General features: G+C 47.9%; 1 protein-coding gene across 2 annotated transcripts in view; it reads right to left on the reverse strand.

Annotated features, from left to right (window-relative positions):
* ARMC5 (armadillo repeat containing 5) overlaps positions 1–20,769 on the reverse strand; it is a 44,078-nt gene that overhangs the window by 13,218 nt on the left and 10,091 nt on the right. The window contains exons 3-5 of one of the 2 annotated variants that reach the window (XM_069735269.1): positions 17,795–17,902; positions 4,137–4,947; positions 2,998–3,596 (exon numbers count right to left, since the gene is read on the reverse strand). In XM_069735269.1, the coding sequence (XP_069591370.1) occupies positions 2,998–3,596; positions 4,137–4,947; positions 17,795–17,902 (1,518 nt within the window). The remainder of the gene's footprint in view (positions 1–2,997; positions 3,597–4,136; positions 4,948–17,794; positions 17,903–20,769) is intronic. The other variant, XM_069735270.1, reaches the window with a different exon arrangement.

The raw sequence follows: 20,769 nt of genomic DNA on the forward strand, positions 1-20,769 counted from the left end.
CATGATACGATTCTGTCTGCAGCCACCACTAGGAGGAGCTCCCTGTATACAGAGATACGTGATAAGATCCTGTCTGCGGCCACCACAAGGGGGAGCTCCCTGTATACAGAGATACATGATAAGATCCTGTCTGCGGCCACCACTAGGGGGAGCTTACTGTATACAGAGATACATGATAAGATCCTGTCTGCAGCCACCGCTAGGGGGACCTCCCTGTATACAGAGATACATGATAAGATCCTGTCTGCAGTCACCACTAGGGGGAGCTCCCTGTATACAGAGATACATGATACGATTCTGTCTGCAGCCACCACTAGGGGGAGCTCCCTGTATGCAGAGATACATGATAAGATCCTGTTTGCGGCCACCACTAGGGGGAGCTCCCTGTATACAGAGATACATGATAAGATCCTGTCTGCAGCCACCACTAGGGGGACCTCCCTGTATACAGAGATACATGATAAGATCCTGTCTGCAGTCACCACTAGGGGGAGCTCCCTGTATACAGAGATACATGATAAGATCCTGTCTGCAGCCACCACTAGGGGGAGCTCCCTGTATACAGAGATGCTTGATAAGATCCTGTCTGCGGCCACCACTAGGGGGAGCTCCCTGTATACAGAGATACATGATGAGATCCTGTCTACAGTCACCACTAGGGGGAGCTCCTTTTATACAGAGATACATGATAAGATCCTGTCTGCAGCCACCACTAGTGGTACCTCCCTGTATACAGAGATACATGACAAGATCCTGTCTGCAGCCACCACTAGGGGGAGCTCCCTGTATACAGTGATACATGATAAGATTCTGTCTGCAGCCACCACTAGGGGGAGCTCCCTGTATACAGAGATACATGATACGATTCTGTCTGCAGCCACCACTAGGGGGAGCTCCCTGTATACAGAGATACATGATAAGATCCTGTCTGCAGTCACCACTAGGGGGAGCTCCCTGTATACAGAGATATATGATACGATTCTGTCTGCAGCCACAACTAGGGGGAGCTCCCTGTATACAGAGATACATAATAAGATCCTGTCTGCAGTCACCACTAGGGGGAGCTCCCTGTATACAGATACATGATACGATTCTGTCTGCAGCCAGCACTAGGGGGAGCTCCCTGTATACAGAGATATTTGATAAGATCCTGTCTGCGGCCACCACTAGGGGGAGCTCCCTGTATGCAGAGATACATGATAAGATCCTGTCTGCAGCCACCACTAGGGGGAGCTCCCTGTATACAGAGATACATGATAAGATCCTGTCTGCAGCCACCACTAGGGGGAGCTCCCTGTATACAGATACATGATACGATTCTGTCTGCAGCCACCACTAGGGGGAGCTCCCTGTATACAGAGATATTTGATAAGATCCTGTCTGCGGCCACCACTAGGGGGAGCTCCCTGTATGCAGAGATACATGATAAGATCCTGTCTGCAGCCACCACTAGGGGGAGCTCCCTGTATACAGAGATACATGATAAGATCCTGTCTGCAGCCACCACTAGGGGGAGTGTTGTGAATTCTGTTGTCGGGCTCCCTCCTGTGGTCATGAATGGTACTTCGGCTGGTTCTGTCCATGGACTTCCTCGGGTGGCTGTGGGTGTTTGAGTTTCCTTCCACAGGTGACGAGGTTAATTCGTTAGCTGGCTGCTCTATTTAACTCCACTTAGATCTTTGCTCCATGCCATCTGTCAATGTTCCAGTATTGGTCTAGTTCACTCCTGGATCATTCTTGTGACCTGTCTTCCCAGCAGAAGCTAAGTGCCTGCTTGTATTTCTCTGGTTTGCTATTTTTCTGTCCAGCTTGCTATTTTGATTGTTGTCTTGCTTGCTGGAAGCTCTGGGACGCAGAGGGAGCGCCTCCGCACCGTGAGTCGGTGCGGAGGGTTTTTTTTGCGCCCTCTGCGTGGTCTTTTTGTAGGTTTTTGTGCTGACCGCAAAGCTACCTTTCCTATCCTCAGTCTGTTCAGTAAGTCGGGCCTCACTTTGCTAAATCTATTTCATCTCTGTGTTTGTATTTTCATCTTTACTCACAGTCATTATATGTGGGGGGCTGCCTTTTCCTTTGGGGAATTTCTCTGAAGCAAGGTAGGCTTTATTTTTCTATCTTCAGGGCTAGCTAGTTCCTTAGGCTGTGCCGAGTTGCATAGGGAGCGTTAGGAGCAATCCACGGCTATTTCTAGTGTGTTTGATAGGATTAGGGATTGCGGTCAGCAGAGTTCCCACGTCCCAGAGCTCGTCCTTTATTATCAGTAACCATCAGGTCATTCCGTGTGCTCTTAACCACCAGGTCCATTATTGTCCTGACCACCAGGTCATAACAGGGGAGCTCCCTGTATACAGAGATACATGATAAGATCCTGTCTGTAGCCACCACTAGGGGGAGCTCCCTGTATGCAGAGATACATGATAAGATCCTGTCTGCGGCCACCACTAGGGGGAGCTCCCTGTATACAGAGATACATAAGATTCTGTCTGCAGTCACCACTAGGGGAAGCTCCCTGTATACAGAGATACATGATAAGATCCTGTCTGCAGCCACCACTAGGGGGAGCTCCCTGTATGCAGAGATACATGATAAGATCCTGTCTGCGGCCACCACTAGGGGGAGCTCCCTGTATACAGAGATACATGATAAGATCCTGTCTGCAGCCACCACTAGAGGGAGCTCCCTGTATACAGAGATACATGATAAGATCCTGTCTGCAGTCACCACTAGGGGGAGCTCCCTGTATGCAGAGATACATGATAAGATCCTGTCTGCAGCCACCACTAGGTGGAGCTCTCTAAACACAGGATATATACCATGGAGCCATTTCATTTTCTCACGATTCCTCACCACTTTGTGGGTAAAACACTAATGTATAGACTGGTGTTCTGTTCACAAAGATTCTCAAGCGCAGATGAATAGCTAAGAAATGTCACCAAATAGTGCAAGTACTACTTGGATTTATCTTTCCACACTAAACCTTTTATCCTAGCAGGATCTTACCTAGCTTTTTTGCCCTCTCGGGGTGCCTGGTCCTCAGCTCTGGATCTTTATCTGGGGATGTACTCAGGAGTAGTCTGCATCTGAGGGTGCAGATACTTCCTGTCCTAATAAATGCTTCCAGACAGGTGGGGTCACAGGTCAGACGCTGAAGAAGCCTGGCGGCACTTCTAGAAGGTTGCGGGTGACAAGTGAGATAAGTCAATAGGCCCCGTAACACCGAATGGGAGACCAGACAGGAGCTTGAATCAGACAACTGAGAAAAACGAGACAAGAGAATGAGAACTGGAAACTCTGGACCCCAAAATTCTGAAGGAGGAGACTTGGGCCCCAATGGTTCCTGATGGCGCAGTATTTCTTGCATTGGGGATGGACATGCTGTAGAAGAAAAGGGAGGGGAGCGGCACTGCTGACAGGGAACAGAGACCGGCACCTTCCTGGGTCCGGAGAGTGTCGGAGATATTGCCTGAGACTGAGGCAGAAAGTTGAGCGTGTCAGAAGAGGTTCTGATATTCGGCTCTCCATTGGGAATTTGCTCCAAGGACCAGTCTGGTGGAAGCTCATCCAACGTACTGATGTAGCCTTCCGACAGCAGCCAACACCTGAGGAATGACAAAAATGAATCAGAGGTGCCAACCAGTGGGAAACACATGCCCTGGTGCCAGCAGGGCGCATTTGGTCAGGTGTCAGGCTGAAAAGAACATGTCCCATCATCTGCTCTGACTTTGCATTTGCACATTGGCACTAGTTAGCATTAGCCAGAAGTAAAACAACATCTGGTTACTCGAAAATTATGGTCCAGCTTAGGCCCCTATATGCAGCGGGGAGTAGAGTCCCATACACTTCTGAAGCACTTATTATATTGGAGTAACTGATTGTAACAAAGGGAGGAAAGTTGGCGGTGCTAATTACCCAATCACCATAGGTTATGTACACACATTCCGCTAGACGTCACCTACAACATCAATGTCGGTGGAGAAGCCTGGGTCAATAGAAATGCTGGGAGTGCACATCATAGAGCCATGTTAGCAGCCACCCACATGGCCCTAGATAGACATCTCACCTCTGAAGGATCTACACGTCCCCGTATCAAGCCTCACACAGCACATGCACACAAGCCACACTGTCCCATCTGCCCTTACTTCAGACTCTCCTCTGATGTTCCCACGTCCTCTTTCTTCTTGGGCTCAGATGGGAAATCAAAAGAAGCAGATCCAGGATCTTCCTCTACATCCATTTCTTTGGCCCAGTATGAATCTCCTCTATCTTCTGAAGCCCTCACCACATCCTCTAACCTCTTTGCCAACAAGGGTGCCAGGCCTCCAGAGCTGAGCATGGCGAGGGCAGTCGTGTCATAGCAGTAGTGCAGAAATGCAGCGATTATCTTGTAGTGGGCAGAGCGATAGTGAGGGTCACGCAGTATGTCTAGAAGGAGTTCCAATCCTCCCAATTCTTTGACTCGACGCCGATTTAAAGCTTCACGGCAGCACAGACACAGTGATCGCACGAGAGGAAGGCACCGCGTAGGGGCACCCAGTACTGCCTTGACTTCAGCAATGAGGAGATCAATAGCACCAGCATTACCAAGCATGGGGCGCAGGGCTCCCTGACTGCAGAGATTGGACAGCGTTCCTAGGGCAGCTTGGCGTACAGCGGCTTTCACTCCTTCTCCATTGGCGAGAATTACCAGGGTGGGAACAGCGAGGCTGAGCTGCTCTGCGCAGTCCAGGGTGCAGTCATGGCTCAGCTGACTAACAGCACGCACAGCAGTGCACACCACATCGGGGTCCGGAGAGTTCAGCATCTGGACACAAGGCACCAGTCCTCCCTGGGCACAAACTGAAGCTCTGTGTGCTGGAGAATCCCCCAAGATACGAAGGGCCCTCATACAACTCTGTAGACAGCCGACATCTTTTGAGCGCTGTAAAATCTGCACCAGACTAGAGACTGCACCTTTAGGAAGACGGGTGAGAGAGACAAAATGGAAAAAAAGTCAGTCAGCAAGAGGTAAAGTGTGGTCTGAGACGTACAAGCTGCAGCCCCCATAAGGTGGAGCCTGTTATATTGTGGCGTCCGCTCCTCTGGGGTTAGCCGATATATGAGGGTCTGACCACCATCTGCTCACCTTCTCATCCCTGTCCTCCTCACCGGTCACCCATGTCCAGCAACATGCGCATCCCGCAGAAACTTTGCACACCTAGACACCCACACACTCTCTGACTCCATCCTACCACTGGCATCCATATCCTCACTCCACGACACAGACTCTGCCGCTGCTTTCTACAATGCCACTCTCACATCAGCTATTGACACGGTCGCCTCTCTCGTTCATGGCAGAGTGCGACGAATCAATAGACAACCCTGGCACAATAACACAACTAAAAAGCTCCCGCAAGTGCCCAGGGTTGCAGAGCAACGTTGGAAGAAAAATTCGCAAGACGACTTCACTACAGTCAAACAGGCAACACTTGCTTTTAAATCTGCTCACACCTCTGCTAAACAGGTCTACTTCACAACCCTCGTATCTTCCATATCCTACAACCCCAAACAGTTATTCAAAACCTTTAACTCCCTCCTCCGCCCCCCACTGCCCCCTCCAACCTCCCTCATCTCTGCTGAGGACTTTGCCACACACTTGAAAAATAAGTCAAACAAGGCAAGTCTTCATTGTTCAACCACCACAACCCCTTTGTATACCAGACCAATGCCCAAACCCCATAACCTCCCTATCCAACATCACTGAAGGGGGGCTTAATTGTCTCCTCTCCAAATTGCACCTCACCACCTGTGCGCTTGACCCCATCCCACCTCCTCCCCAACTTCACCACCACACTTATCCCATCCCTAACCCACCTCTTCAACCTATCACGAACTTCTGGCACCTTCCCTTCTGCTTTCAAACAATCATGCCTATCCTTAAAAATCCAACCCTCGACCCAACCGCTATATCCAGCTATCACCCAATATCACTGCTCCCATTCGCTTCCAAACTCCTGGAGCAGCACGTCCACTCTGAACTTTCCTCCCACCTCTCATCTAACTTGCTCTTTGACAATCTACAATCTGTCAAACCAATATAATCACTGATAAACCAATCTAATCAGTTTTTATGAAGAGGTAAGCTATAGGCTGGACCACGGTGAGTCATTGGACGTGGTATATCTCGATTTTTCCAAAGCGTTTGATACCGTGCCGCACAAGAGGTTGGTACACAAAATGAGAATGCTTGGTCTGGGGGAAAATGTGTGTAAATGGGATAGTAACTGGCTTAGTGATAGAAAGCAGAGGGTGGTTATAAATGGTATAGTCTCTAACTGGGTCGCTGTGACCAGTGGGGACCGCAGGGGTCAGTATTGGGACCTGTTCTCTTCAACATATTCATTAATGATCTGGTAGAAGGTTTACACAGTAAAATATCGATATTTGCAGATGATACAAAACTATGTAAAGCAGTTAATACAAGAGAAGATAGTATTCTGCTACAGATGGATCTGGAGAAGTTGGAAACTTGGACCGAGAGGTGGCAGATGTGGTTTAACAGTGATAAGTGTAAGGTTATTGTCACGATAATGTAAATATGCCATAATGCAAGTTTAGTTGTAGAAGGTACCATGGCACAGACACACGCTGCAGATGCGACTCCCCTTTCTCCCCCACTGCATTCGCTGATACAAAAACAAAGCCCTATAGCAGACACACTCTGTGCAACTTGATACCAATGTGTAGCAGCCCCCACTGAGCAGTTTATGGCTCTATGCTGCGGGTAGACAAGTCTCCCTACTCTACTCATTCCCCCTCCCACTTGGTACTGGTTGAAACCATGAGCTTCTATTGTTCTTGTAAGGTTATATATTGTGGCACCGATCAGGGCTAGAGATACAAGGATTATATATTCCCGACGTCCATCTAGGGATCTATAACTCCCAGAAATCGCTAGAAGCGAAACCCAACGAGTGCAAAGGGTGGGTTTCTCCGTAAGCGGGTCGTGAACCCCGCTGTGTTTACCCCTAAAAGAATCGCCCCGACGGGGTGCATCTTCTGATCATTGTGTCATCTATCTATGTGGTTCCTACACCAAGATATGTGAGATGATGGGTTTTCATAATGCTAAGACAAGGGTGTATCCAGCCTCTAAGTTAGGTCACCACAGGGGGAGGGCTTTGGTTTTAGGCTAGGAAACAACTGAGTGAAGCAGGAGGTTTCACATGTATTTGTCCAGGGTCTAGCTGCTATACAGGGGTGATGCATCTGGATATATGCTCCCCCCCTCCACAGCACACGGCCAGCCATAAGATAAGACATTATGAAATGTAAATGTTCTTTTCAACTTTAATCCCATTTTATTTGTAATTGTATTGTACATATGATATTTGTCTTCTTTATATACTTTGTAAACACTGCCAACCTTTTTTGGAGTAAAATATAAAACTACTAGCTTGTCTCTCCTTGCTCTTAATGTACTGTCGCGTCCTCTGAAGTGAATTACGCTACTGACTTGGGTTGGCTCCGGACCCGTTAATAATTACGAAATCAGAGCTAGTGGCAGCGGGTTTGTCCTGTGCGGTTGGGAGTCTTTGTAGCGACCGGTGGCGTTGATAATTATTGTTCCCACCTGAGTGGAAGTAGTTATATCGCCCTCACTGCAGCATGCCCAATAGCCAGTACATTGCAAGCAGCCTTTCTGCAGTACCCTGACTGACCTGAGGGTAAGGGGGGCGCCAGAGAGCAGCAGGTTCCAAACCGGAACTGGGAAATAGATAAATCCCCTTCAGAAAGAACCAGGGGCAACCAAACAACCCCGGTTCATGACAAATTGGTGTGAGTGGTGGGGATGATAAAGATATCCTCCCCGTGAACCGTGACATATTATTGGTGGGATCCCTGACATACAATGGGATTTGTGACAGTTATACACATGGGAAGAAGGAATCAATATCACCATTACACACTGAAATCACTGGGTAAATCAGACATGGAGAAGGACTTGGGGATCCTCGTTAATGATAAACTTACATGGAGCAGCCAGTGCCAGGCAGCCGCGGCCGATGCAAACAGGATCATGGGGTGCATTAAAAGAGGTCTGGATACACATGATGAGAGCATTATACTGCCTCTGTACAAATCTCCGGTTAGACCGCACATGGAGTACTGTGTACAGTTTTGGGCACCGATGTTCAGGAAAGATATAAAAGGAACTAGAGCGAGTACAAAAGGAGGGTAACAAAGTTAATAAAGGGGATGGGGAAACTACAATACCCAGAGCGATTAGCAAAATTAGGATTATATAGTTTAGAAGAAATAAAAAGACGACTGAGGGGTGATCTAATAACCATGTATAAGTATATAAGGGGACAATACAAATATCTCTCTGAGGATCTGTTTATACCAAGGAAGGTGACTGTTACAAGGGGCAGTGAGAATCTGGAATTCCTTGCCTGAGGAGGTGGTGATGGCGAACTCAGTCAAGGGGTTCAAGACAGGCCTGGATGTCTTCCTGGAGCGTAACAATATTGTATCTTACAGTGATTAGGATCTTTAGAAGGACGTAGATTCGGGTATTTAATCTGATGGAATATAGGCTGAACAGGATGGACGAATGGCTTTTTTCCGGCCTTGCTAATTATGTTACTATGTTTCCTTCCTCAGTCCGTCCGTCCACTGAGACTGTCCTGACCAAAATTACTAACGACCTACTTACAGCCAAAGCTAACGGACAATACTCTGTACTCCTCCTCCTAGACTTGTCCTCTGCTTTCGACACAGTTGACCACTGCCTCCTATTACAGATCCTCTCCTCCTTTGGCATAAAAGACCTCGCTCTATCCTGGATCTCCTCATACCTTTCCAACCGCACATTCAGCATCTCCCACTCCCACACTACCTCCTCATCCCACCCTCTCTTTATTGGAGTCACCCAAGGCTCTGTTCTAGGACCCCTACTATTCTTAATCTAGAAACTTGGTCTGGGACAACTCAAACTCCCATGGATTCCAGTATCACCTTTATGCTGACGACACTCAGATCTACCTCTCTGGCCCAGACGTCACCTCTCTGCTGTCCAGAATCCCGGAGTCTCTATCAGCCATATCCTCCTTCTCCTCTCGCTTCCTCAAACTCAATGTGGACAAATCTGATCATCTTTCCTCCAACTCACAGATCTTCCTTACCTGACCTATCTATCACAATTAATGACATCATGCTTTCCCCTGTACCGGAAGTCCGCTGCCTCGGAGTAATCATTGTCTCTGCCCTGTCCTTCAAACCGCACATCCAAGCTCTTTCCACCTCCTGTCGCCTCCAGCTCAAAAATATTTACAGAATCCGTCCTTTCCTCAACCCTCAATCTACTACAATGCTTGTGCATGCCCTCATCATCTCCCGCCTCGACTACTGCAACATTCTTTTCTGTGGTCTCCCTGCTAACACCCTCGCACCTCTCCAGTCCATCCTTAACTCTGCTGCCCGACTAATTCATCTCTCTCCTCTGCTTCTCCCCTCACTGGCTCCCATTCCCTCAGCGTATCCAGTTCAAATGACTAATACTGACATACAAAGCCATCCATAACCTGTCTCCTCCATATATCTCTGATCTAATCTCCCAATATCTTAACTCACGTAATCTCCTGTCCTCCCAAGACCTCCTTCTCTCCTCCATAGGCTGGGTTCACACTGCGTTGTGTGAACCCGTTTAATGGACTACGTTAGATCGCTCCATCTGCGCTAGCGCAGTGCCAAAGTCGGCACTTGCGTTAGTGCAGTCCGTTTAACAGATTTGTTGAACGGACTGCACAACGCAAGTGTGAACCTAGCCTTATTCGCTTCTCACCTATTCGCCTCCAAGACCTCTCCCGAATATCCCCATCCTCTGGAATTCTCTGCTCCAACACCTCCAACTATCAACCACATTTGGATCCTTCAGACGGAACCTGAAAACCCACCTCTTCAAGAAAGCCTGCAGCCTGCACTGACCCAGTTGCCTCCTCACCACTATTGAAGCTACCGGAGCTGCTGCAACCCCCAACCTACTATCTCCTTCCCCATATTCCTGTAGAATGTAAGCCCCCAAGGTCAGGGTCCTTGCTCCTCTGTATCAGTCTGTCATTGATAGTTTACTTACTGCAAGTGATATCTGTAATTTGTATGTAACCCCTTCTCATATACAGCACCATGGAGTCAATGGTGCTATATACGGTAAATAAATAATAATTAGGGTATGTAGGACACGTTAGTCCGTGGGTCCGCTCCTCTGGGGTTAGCCGATATATGAGGATTATTAGGGTATACAGGACACATTTAATACTGTGGCGTCTGCTCCTCTTCGGTTAGCCGATATATGAGGGTTATTAAGATATATAAGACACGTGTTTTTCCACGGAGTCTGCTCTTCTGGGGTTAGCTCATATGAGGATTATTATGCTATACAGGGATAGTGTTGAGCCACCCCCCTAGTGTTCGAGTTTGGTTCGTCGAATTGGGGCGTGTTTGACGAACCCCATTGAAACCAATGGCAGGCAAACACATAGAAAACACATAGAAAACACCTTAAAAAGGTGTCTAAAAGCTGACAAACTGCTCAGAAGACTCAACAAACACATGGAAAAGTCACAAGTACATATAGTCATGCGAAAAGAAAAGAGGTGGAGGAGACACAGATATAGGCATGTCATGCCCTTCTAAAATCAAGAAAGGCTGGAGTAAAAATCTAAAATCAGCCTACCAACACCCAGACATCGTGACAAAAAAAACAAATAAAAAAAAAATATCTTTAGGTAGAATGGTGGGTCCATTCAGAACACTTTCCTTAGAAGACGTAGTGGTATCCCCGTTGGGAGTTGTGCCAAAAAAGGAACCCAATACATTCAGACTAATCCACCATTTGTCATATCCAAGGGGCAGGTCAGTAAACGACAACATTGACGCGGAACCAAGTGCAGTACTATGTACTGTATCTCCTTTGACGAGGCAATCAGGCGGGTCAAGAAGTTGGGAAGGGGCACCCTAATGGCCAAAACAGACATTGAGGGCGCGTTCCGGTTACTACCTGTGCCTCCGAATAGTGTCCTCCCATTGGGCTGCTTCTGTGAAGGAGCCTACTACATAGATCGCTGTTTTCCCATGGGGTGCTCCATATCCTGCTCACTATTTGAGGCGTTTAGTTGCTTCCTCGAATGCGTCGTCATGGACGTTTCCAAGGGGGCACATATTATCCATTACCTCAACGACTTCTTATGCCTGGGCCCAAACGATTGGCCACAGTGTGAATACATGTGATAGTCCACCTGTGAGAAGGAGAGAGCTGGAGGAAGAGTGGACACCCCAGAGCAGAGGGGTTAGATTGAGAAAGGAAGAAGGCGGTGTAGCTTGCTTCATGGGTGGGCTACTCTGCTGACTAGCAGACACTGAAGCTTTGGAGCAGACCTCTGAATCCCAGGCCATAGTATGAGTAAACAACTCTGCAGACGACCCCACCCACCTGGAATTGACAATGCCAACATCATGTAAAACACAGCAAGGGGACTCCAAAAAGAGTCTCCATTTTTTCCAAAAATTGGGCAACAGACACCACTTAAGTGGCTTCAATATCGCCAGAGTTTCTTAAAATGGTTGGTGAGGTGATTTTCAAAAATTATCAAGCTTTTAGTCTCCCCAGGATGACACAGGGGTAGAAAAGTCCTTGCGGATCCAGGATTTGTTCATCTTGATGAACGTTAGTCTGTCTACATTGTCACTGGACAGCCGCGTGCATTTATCTGTCAGCACACCACCAGCAGCGTTCAGAGAGAACGCTGGCTGCGGGGCACGACAAGATCTCCAAGGCGTGAGTGGCGAGCTCAGGCCATTTTTCCAGATTGGAAGCCCAAAATGAGCAAGGGTCCAGTTCCACAGTCATGGCATCGATATTAACTTGGAGATACTCCTGTATCATCCTCTCTAGGGGTTGGCTATGTGTCAGACGTCTTGTCTCCTGTGGCCTTGCAACGGATGGTCTAAAACATGCTTGAAACAACTGGAAAAAATTGCTGTTACCACCAGATACGATGTTACTGTTACGGTTTGAGTGATGACTCGACAGTCCCACGGTTGGCAAGTTACAACTCAGAGATTCACTACGTGCACTACTGGTGTTTTGTGGAAAAGCAGATGTAAAATTCTGTAACAGTCTCTGCTGATACTCCTGCATGCGTGAATCCCTTTCTATGGCAGGAATTATTTCGCCAAATTTACTTTTGTATCGGGGATCTAAGAATGTGACAACTGTTGTGAATTCCGCTCTTGGGCTCCCTCCGGTGGTTTTAAGTGGAATGGCTGCTCCTTGGATTTAGTAGTCTGCAGCTGCTTCCACTAATTGTCTTTCTGCTCGGCTTTTATTCCTGGCTCTTCTCTTCAGCCAGTGCCACTTGTCAATGTTTCCTGGCTGGATTCACATCTCTGCTTGGATTTCCTTGATTTCCTGACCAGTTCAGCAAAGATAAGTCCTTGCTTGCTCTTTTCTGTCCACATGTTGTGGACTTATTGTTCTGTGCATTCTATGTTTTGTCCAGCTTGTCAGTATGGATTATTTCTGTTAGCTGGAAGCTCTGGGAATCAGATTTATCCTCCACACCTTTAGTCAGGTGTGGAGATTTTTGTAAACTCTGTGTGGACTTTTTGTAGTTTTTATACTGACCGCACAGTATCCTTTCCTGTCCTATCTATCTAGCTAGTATGGCCTCCTATGCTGAGATCTGATTTAATTTCTGCGTATGTTATTTTCCCCTCCTCTCACCGTCAATATTTGTGGGGGCTATCTTTCCTTTGGGGATTTTCTCTGAGGCAAGATAGGTTTCCTGTTTCCATCTTTAGGGGAAGTTAGATCTTAGGCTGTGCCGAGGGGTCTAGGGAGTGTCAGGAACCCCCACGGCTATTTCTAGTTGCGCTGCTAGGTTCAGAGTTTGCGGTCACTACAGTTACCACCTCCTTCAGAGCTTGTCTCATGTTGTTCCTAAACCACCAGATCATAACAGTACAAGTGGCCAAAAATGAATTAAATGCATCTCAAAAGAAGGAAAAGAAAGTTCTTAACCATTTTTTTCTGTGCTTTGGTTTGTCTTTTTTTTCCCTCTTGATATCTGGGTGGTTCAGGATATATGTTTTGGCATGGATGTTCAGGGTTTGTTTTCTCGTGTGGATCAACTTGCTGCAAGAGTACAGAGTATCCAGGACTATGTTGTCCAGACTCCGGCTTTAGAGCCTAGAATTCCTACTCCTGATTTGTTTTTTGGGGACAGATCCAAGTTTTTGAACTTTAAAAATAACTGCAAATTGTTTTTTTGCTTTGAAACCTCGTTCTTCTGGTGATCCCATTCAGAAAGTAAAAATCATCATATCCTTGCTGCGTGGTGACCCTCAAGACTGGGCATTTTCTCTTGAATCAGGGAATCCGGCATTATTGAATGTAGACGCATTTTTTCAAGCGCTCGGATTATTGTATGACGAACCTAATTCTGTGGATCATGCAGAAAAAACCCTGTTGGCCCTGTGTCAAGGTCAGGAAGCGGCAGAATTATACTGCCAGAAATTTAGAAAATGGTCTGTGCTCACTAAATGGAATGAGGATGCTCGGTCTGCTATTTTCAGAAAAGGTCTTTCTGAAGCCCTTAAAGATGTTATGGTGGGCTTTCCTACGCCTGCTGGTTTGAGCGAATCTATGTCTCTAGCCATTCAGATTGATCAGCGTCTGCGCGAGCGTAAAGCTGTGCACCATATGGCAGTATCCTCTGAGCAGAGTCCTGAGCCTATGCAATGTGATAGGATTTTGACTAGAACAGAACGGCAGGAATTCAGACGTCAGAATAGGCTGTGTTTTTACTGTGGTGATTCTGCTCATGTTATCTCTGATTGCCCTAAACGTACTAAGAGGGTCGCTAGGTCTGTTACCATCAGTACTATACAGCCTAAATTTCTCTTATCTGTGACCCTGATTGCTCATTGTCGTCCTTTTCTGTCATGGCATTTGTGGATTCAGGCGCTGCCCTGAACTTAATGGACTTAGAATTCGCCAGGCGCTGTGGTTTTTCCTTGCAGCCTTTGCAGAGCCCTATTCCTTTGAGGGGTATTGATGCTACACCCTTGGCCAAGGATAAACCTCAGTACTGGACGCAGATGACCATGTACATGGCTCCAGCACATCAGGAAAATTGCTGTTTTCTGGTGTTGCATAACCTGCATGATGTTGTTGTACTGGGTTTTCCATGGTTACAGGAACATAATCCGGTGCTGGATTGGAAAACTATGACTGTGACTAGTTGGGGTTGTCAAGGGGTACATAGTGACGTTCCTGTGATGTCAATTTCCTCTTTCCCCTCTTCTGAGGTCCCTGAGTTTTTGTCGGATTTCCAGGATGTATTTGATGAGCCCAAGTCCAGGTCCCTTCCTCCACATAGGGACTGTGATTGTGCTATTAACTTGATTCCTGGCTGCAAGTTCCCGACTTTTCAATCTGTCTGTGCCAGAGCATGCCGCCATGCGGAGCTATGTTAATGAGTCTTTGGAGAAAGGGCATATTCGGCCATCTTCGTCACCATTGGGAGCGGGTTTCTTTTTTGTTGCTAAGAAGGATGGCTCCTTGAGACCCTGTATAGATTATCGTCTTCTTAATAAGATCACAGTCAAATTCCAATACCCCTTGCCTTTGCTTTCTGATTTGGTTGCTCGGATTAAGGGGGCTAGTTGGTTTACTAAGATTGACCTTCGAGGGGCGTATAATCTTGTTCGTATTAAACAGGGTGACGAATGGAAAACTGCATTTAATACGCCCGAAGGCCATTTTGAATACCTTGTGATGCCATTTGGGCTCTCTAATGCTCCATCTGTGTTCCAGTCCTTCATGCATGATATTTTCCGCAATTATCTTGATAAATTCATGGTTGTATATTTGGATGATATTTTGATTTTTTCCGATGATTGGGAGTCTCATGTGAAGCAGGTCAGGATGGTATTTCAGATCCTTAGTGATAATGCAGCGCTGCCCAGCCCCATAGAATGTAATGCAGCCAGTCCCCATAGAATGTAATGCAGCACAGCCACCATACAATGTAATGCAGCGCTGCCCAGCCCCATAGAATGTAATGCAGCCAGTCCCCATAGAATGTAATGCAGCACAGCCACCATACAATGTAATGCAGCGCCGCCCAGCCCCATAGAATGTAATGCAGCCAGTCCCCATAGAATGTAATGCAGCACAGCCACCATACAATGTAATGCAGCGCTGCCCAGCCCCATAGAATGTAATGCAGCCATGCCATGTAATAATTTAAAAAAAAAAAAAAAAAAAACACTGACTCTCCTCACCTTTCCTCTTGCCCCGCGCTGCTCCTGGCTCCGGTCTCAGCAGCTGCAGTCTGCCCATCCGGTCACACAGCAGGTGCGCGATGATATGACGTCATCGCGCACCCGCAGTGTAAGCGGCAGACAGAGCAGGGAATGATGGGAGAGGGAGCGACAGCAGACGCTCTCTCCCCATCATTGCATTCAACTGTACCGGCGTCTATGACGCCGGTACAGTTGAATGCGGGGCCGGGAGTGTGCCGACAGCGGAGGGAGTGTGCCGACAGCGGAGGGAGTGTGCCGACAGCGGAGGGAGTGTGCCGACAGCGGAGGGAGTGTGCCGACAGCGGAGGGAGTGTGCCGACAGCGGAGGGAGTGTGCCGACAGCGGAGGGAGTGTGCCGACAGCGGAGGGAGTGTGCCGACAGCGGAGGGAGTGTGCCGACAGCGGAGGGAGTGTGCCGACAGCGGAGGGAGTGTGCCGACAGCGGAGGGAGTGTGCCGACAGCGGAGGGAGTGTGCCGACAGCGGAGGGAGTGTGCCGACAGCGGAGGGAGTGTGCCGACAGCGGGGGGAGTGTGCCGACAGCGGGGGGAGTGTGCCGACAGCGGGGGGAGTGTGCCGACAGCGGGGGGAGTGTGCCGACAGCGGGGGGAGTGTGCCGACAGCGGGGGGAGTGTGCCGACAGCGGAGGGAGTGTGCCGACAGCGGAGGGGGTGTGCCGACAGCGGGGGGGGGTGTGCCGACAGCGGGGGGGGGGGGGTGTGCCGACAGCGGAGGGAGTGTGCCGACAGCGGAGGGAGTGTGCCGACAGCGGAGGGAGTGTGCCGACAGCGGAGGGAGTGTGCCGACAGCGGAGGGAGTGTGCCGACAGCGGAGGGAGTGTGCCGACAGCGGAGGGAGTGTGCCGACAGCGGAGGGAGTGTGCCGACAGCGGAGGGAGTGTGCCGACAGCGGAGGGAGTGTGCCGACAGCGGAGGGAGTGTGCCGACAGCGGAGGGAGTGTGCCGACAGCGGAGGGAGTGTGCCGACAGCGGAGGGAGTGTGCCGACAGCGGAGGGAGTGTGCCGACAGCGGAGGGAGTGTGCCGACAGCGGAGGGAGTGTGCCGACAGCGGAGGGAGTGTGCCGACAGCGGAGGGAGTGTGCCGACAGCGGAGGGAGTGTGCCGACAGCGGAGGGAGTGTGCCGACAGCGGGGGGAGTGTGCAGACAGCGGCACACTCGAGCGGCCCACTACTGCCATCGGCCCTTCTGGCATTTGCCAGAACTGCCCGGTGGCCAGTCCGGTCCTGATTAGATCTTAAATATTGGAAAAAATGAAGAGAAAACATTGCAAAAGTCAAGTATATAATGGAACTAGAGAGAGTACAAAGGAGGGCAACAAAATTAATAAAGGGGATGGGAGAACTACAATACCCAGATAGATTAGCGAAATTAGGATTATTTAGTCTAGAAAAAAGACGACTGAGGGGCGATCTAATAACCATGTATAAGTATATAAGGGGACAATACAAATATCTCGCTGAGGATCTGTTTATACCAAGGAAGGTGACGGGCACAAGGGGGCATTCTTTGCGTCTGGAGGAGAGAAGGTTTTTCCACCAACATAGAAGAGGATTCTTTACTGTTAGGGCAGTGAGAATCTGGAATTGCTTGCCTGAGGAGGTGGTGATGGCGAACTCAGTCGAGGGGTTCAAGAGAGGCCTGGATGTCTTCCTGGAGCAGAACAATATTGTATCATACAATTATTAGGTTCTGTAGAAGGACGTAGATCTGGGTATTTATTATGATGGAATATAGGCTGAACTGGATGGACAAATGTCTTTTTTCGGCCTTACTAACTATGTTACTATGTTACTATGTTAAGTAGTTATAGTCACCGGTCGGCATCTTCACCTGCTGTCAGCGGATGTCACTGTAGAGTCCCAGAGACATTGAAAAGATCCGAAAAAGTGACCTCCGCTTCACATAGCAACTACTGTGCGGGAGCGGGGCTGAAAAAGGGCAAAGACGGTGGGAACCAGCGAGTGTAACTACACGCATTACATACGTGACCCCTAACGGCGTAAGAAAACAGACGCCCACACCACACACGCAGGAGAGGCGCTTTAATATTACCCACTACTAAAACTGTTAAAGTGTCCATCACCAGTGGGGCATGCAGCACAACCACAGTCCGTGCTCCCAGTATATGTCAGGAATTCCTGGCACTTGTGATTGGCGCAGTCAGCATTCCAGTACAACGCTGCGGTGAGCACTAGTGCAGAGCGGCCAGCCACGAATAACTAATGGCCGGCTGACCATTTTTCCCAATATCATTGAAAGCTAGAGCATCCAAAGACCAGGGCAATCGCTGATCTCTATCACCACACTGCAGTGCCAACCATTGTTCCCAGAGACCTGAGGATGAGCAGCGAGCGCGGCCGAATCCCTGAGTTCCCTTCAGCCACAGATTCCATCGTACATTCATATAATGTGACGTGCCCTCACTTACCCGACTGGTGGATTATCACACTGTTTAGGGGGTCCAAAGCCAAGTTCCCTAAAGCTCGAGAGACGCGATTCCATATGGAATCGATGCAAACAGACTGCAGAATAGAAACTGTGAAAGAAGAGCAAAGAACAAGTGTAAAGAAGCTGCACGGACCCCGCAGGGAGTAACACGGCCGAGACCACGAGCCGGGAGGAGCAGCTGCAGCCAGTCATTCACCAGACGGTTATACACAGCGGGTACGGAAAGTATTCAGACCACTTTACATTTTTCACTCTTTGTATCATTGCAGCCATTTGGTAAATTCAAAAACATCATTCTTTTCCTCTTTAACCCCTTCATGACCCAGCCTATTTTGACCTTAATGACCAGGCCATTTTTTGCAATTCTGACCAGTGTCCCTTTATGAGGTAATAACTCAGGAACGCTTCAACGGATCCTAGCGGTTCTGAGAATGTTTTTTTGTGACATATTGGGCTTCATGTTAGTGGAAATTTAGGTCGATAATTTTTGCGTTTATTTGTGAAAAAAAATGGAAATTTGGCTAAAATGTTGAAAATTTCACAATTTTCAACAAATTTTGAATTATTATTCTGTTAACCCAGAGAGTTATGTGACACAAAATAGTTAATAAATAACATTTCCCACATGTCTACTTTACATCAGCACAATTTTGGAAACAAAATGTTTTTTGCTAGGAAGTTATAAGGGTTAAAATTTGACCAGTGATTTCACATTTTTACAACGAAATTTACAAAACCATTTTTTTTTTAGGGACCACCTCACATTTGAAGTCAGTTTGAGGGGTCTATATGGCTGAAAATACCCAAAAGTGACACCATTCTAAAAACTGCACCCCTCAAGGTACTCAAAACCACATTCAAGAAGTTTATTAACCCTTCAGGTGTTTCACAGCAGCAGAAGCAACATGGAAGAAAAAAATTAACATTTAACTTTTTAGTCACAAAAATGAACTTTTAGCAACAATTTTTTTTATTTTCCCATGGGTAAAAAGAGAAACTGGACCCCAAAAGTTATTGCACAATTTGTCCTGAGTACGCAGATACCCCATATGTGGGGGTAAACCACTGTTTGGGTGCACGACAGGGCTCGGAAGGGAAGGAGCGCCATTTGACTTTTGAAGGAAAAATTAGCTCCAATCGTTAGCGAACACCATGTCGCGTTTGGAGAGCCCCCGTGTGCCTAAACATTGGAGCTCCCCCACATGTGACCCCATTTTGGAAACTAGACCCCCCAAGGAACTTATCTAGATTTAGAGTGAGCACTTTGAACCCCCAGGTGCTTCACAAATTGATCCGTGAACATGAAAACTTACTTTTTTTTCCCACAAAAATATAATTCTTTTAGCCTCAATTTGTTCATTTCCACATGGGTAACAGGATAAAATGGATCCTAAAATTTATTGGGCAATTTCTCCTGAGTATGCCGATACCTCACATGTGGGGGTAAACCACTGATGGGGCACACAGCAGGGCTCGGAAGGGAAGGAGCGCCATTTGACTTTTTGAATGAAAAATTAGCTCCAATCGTTAGACACCATGTCGCGTTTGGAGAGCCCCTGTGTGCCTAAACATTAGAGCTCCCCCACATGTGACCCCATTTTGGAAATTAGACCCTCAAGGAACTTATCTAGATGCATCACTGTGGGGATTGTATTGGGCAGGTGATGAGCAGGGCCTGGTTTTCTCCACACATATCGCTTAGAATTATCACCAAAAAAGGTCTATCTTCATCTCATCAGACCAGAGAATCTTATTTCTCATAGTCTGGGAGTCCTTCATATGTTTTTTAGGAAACTCTATGCGGCTTTCATATTTCTTGACCGAGAGGCTTCCGTCGGGCCACTGTACCATAAAGGCCTGACTGGTGGAGGCTGCAGTGATAGTTGACTTTGTAGAACTTTCTCCCATCTCCCTACTGCATCTCTGGGGCTCAGCCACAGTGATCTTGGGGTTCTTCTTTATATCTCACCAAGGCTCTTCTCCCACAATTGCTCAGTTTGGCTGGACGGCCAGGTCTAGGAAGACTTCTGGTGGTCCCAAACTTCTTCCATTTCAGGATTATGGAGGCCACTGTGCCTTAAGGCTTTTACACATACCGTTGTTTTGTGGCCTGTTTTTGTGGCCCCAATAGATTTTTATGGAGCCGCAAAAACGGGCCGCAATAATTCCATGGTGCGCCGTATGGTCGTATTTACTGGCTGTGAAAAAAAAGACTATTTCCATAGTATTGGAAACACCAAAAAACGGTGATCCGCAAGTTTTTTGCGGTCAGTCATTGCGGCAGACCGTGAAAATTGCGGTGATACAGCCTGCAAAAAAGGCCCGCAATAACAGGCTGCAAAAAAAAAAAAAAAAGTGTATGTGTAAAATAGACTTAGACTTACCAGTAATTCGGTTTCTAGGAACCTTCCACAACAGTCACCTTGGAGGATGTCTCCCCGCCCTAATGGGGGACAGGAACACAAAGAGGTTAAATAGCCCTCCCCTTCCTGCTATCTCCAGTGTTTTTTCTGGCCATAGTAGCGTGAATAGTTCCCACTAAAGTGCAGGAATCATCCAGTGAATATCAGATAGGGAGGGAAATTAGTGCGGTCGTGGAAGGTTCCTAGAAACCGAATTACTAGTAAGTCTAATTCAATTTTCTCTAGTCACCTTCCACGACAGTCACCTTGGAGATATACGAACGTTAATTTCTTTAGGGAGGGAGCACGGCCTGTAGAACATGTCTGCCGAAAGTCAGATCCCTGTCGAAATTTAGCCTGTATTGTCTGGTGAAGGTATGAACAGAAGACCATGTGGCGGCTCTGCATATCTGTTCTGATGAGGTGTTCCCTTTTGCTGCCCATGACGTGGAAACCGACCAGGTAGAATGGGACTTCAGCAAGATCGGCGGAGGGAGATCTTTTGCCGAATATGCAAGGCAGATGGCTTGTTTTATCCAGCTTGCAATCGTGC

The sequence above is a fragment of the Ranitomeya imitator genome, chromosome 7 (assembly GCF_032444005.1).
Source record: "Ranitomeya imitator isolate aRanImi1 chromosome 7, aRanImi1.pri, whole genome shotgun sequence".
Classification (NCBI taxonomy): Eukaryota; Metazoa; Chordata; class Amphibia; order Anura; family Dendrobatidae; genus Ranitomeya; species Ranitomeya imitator.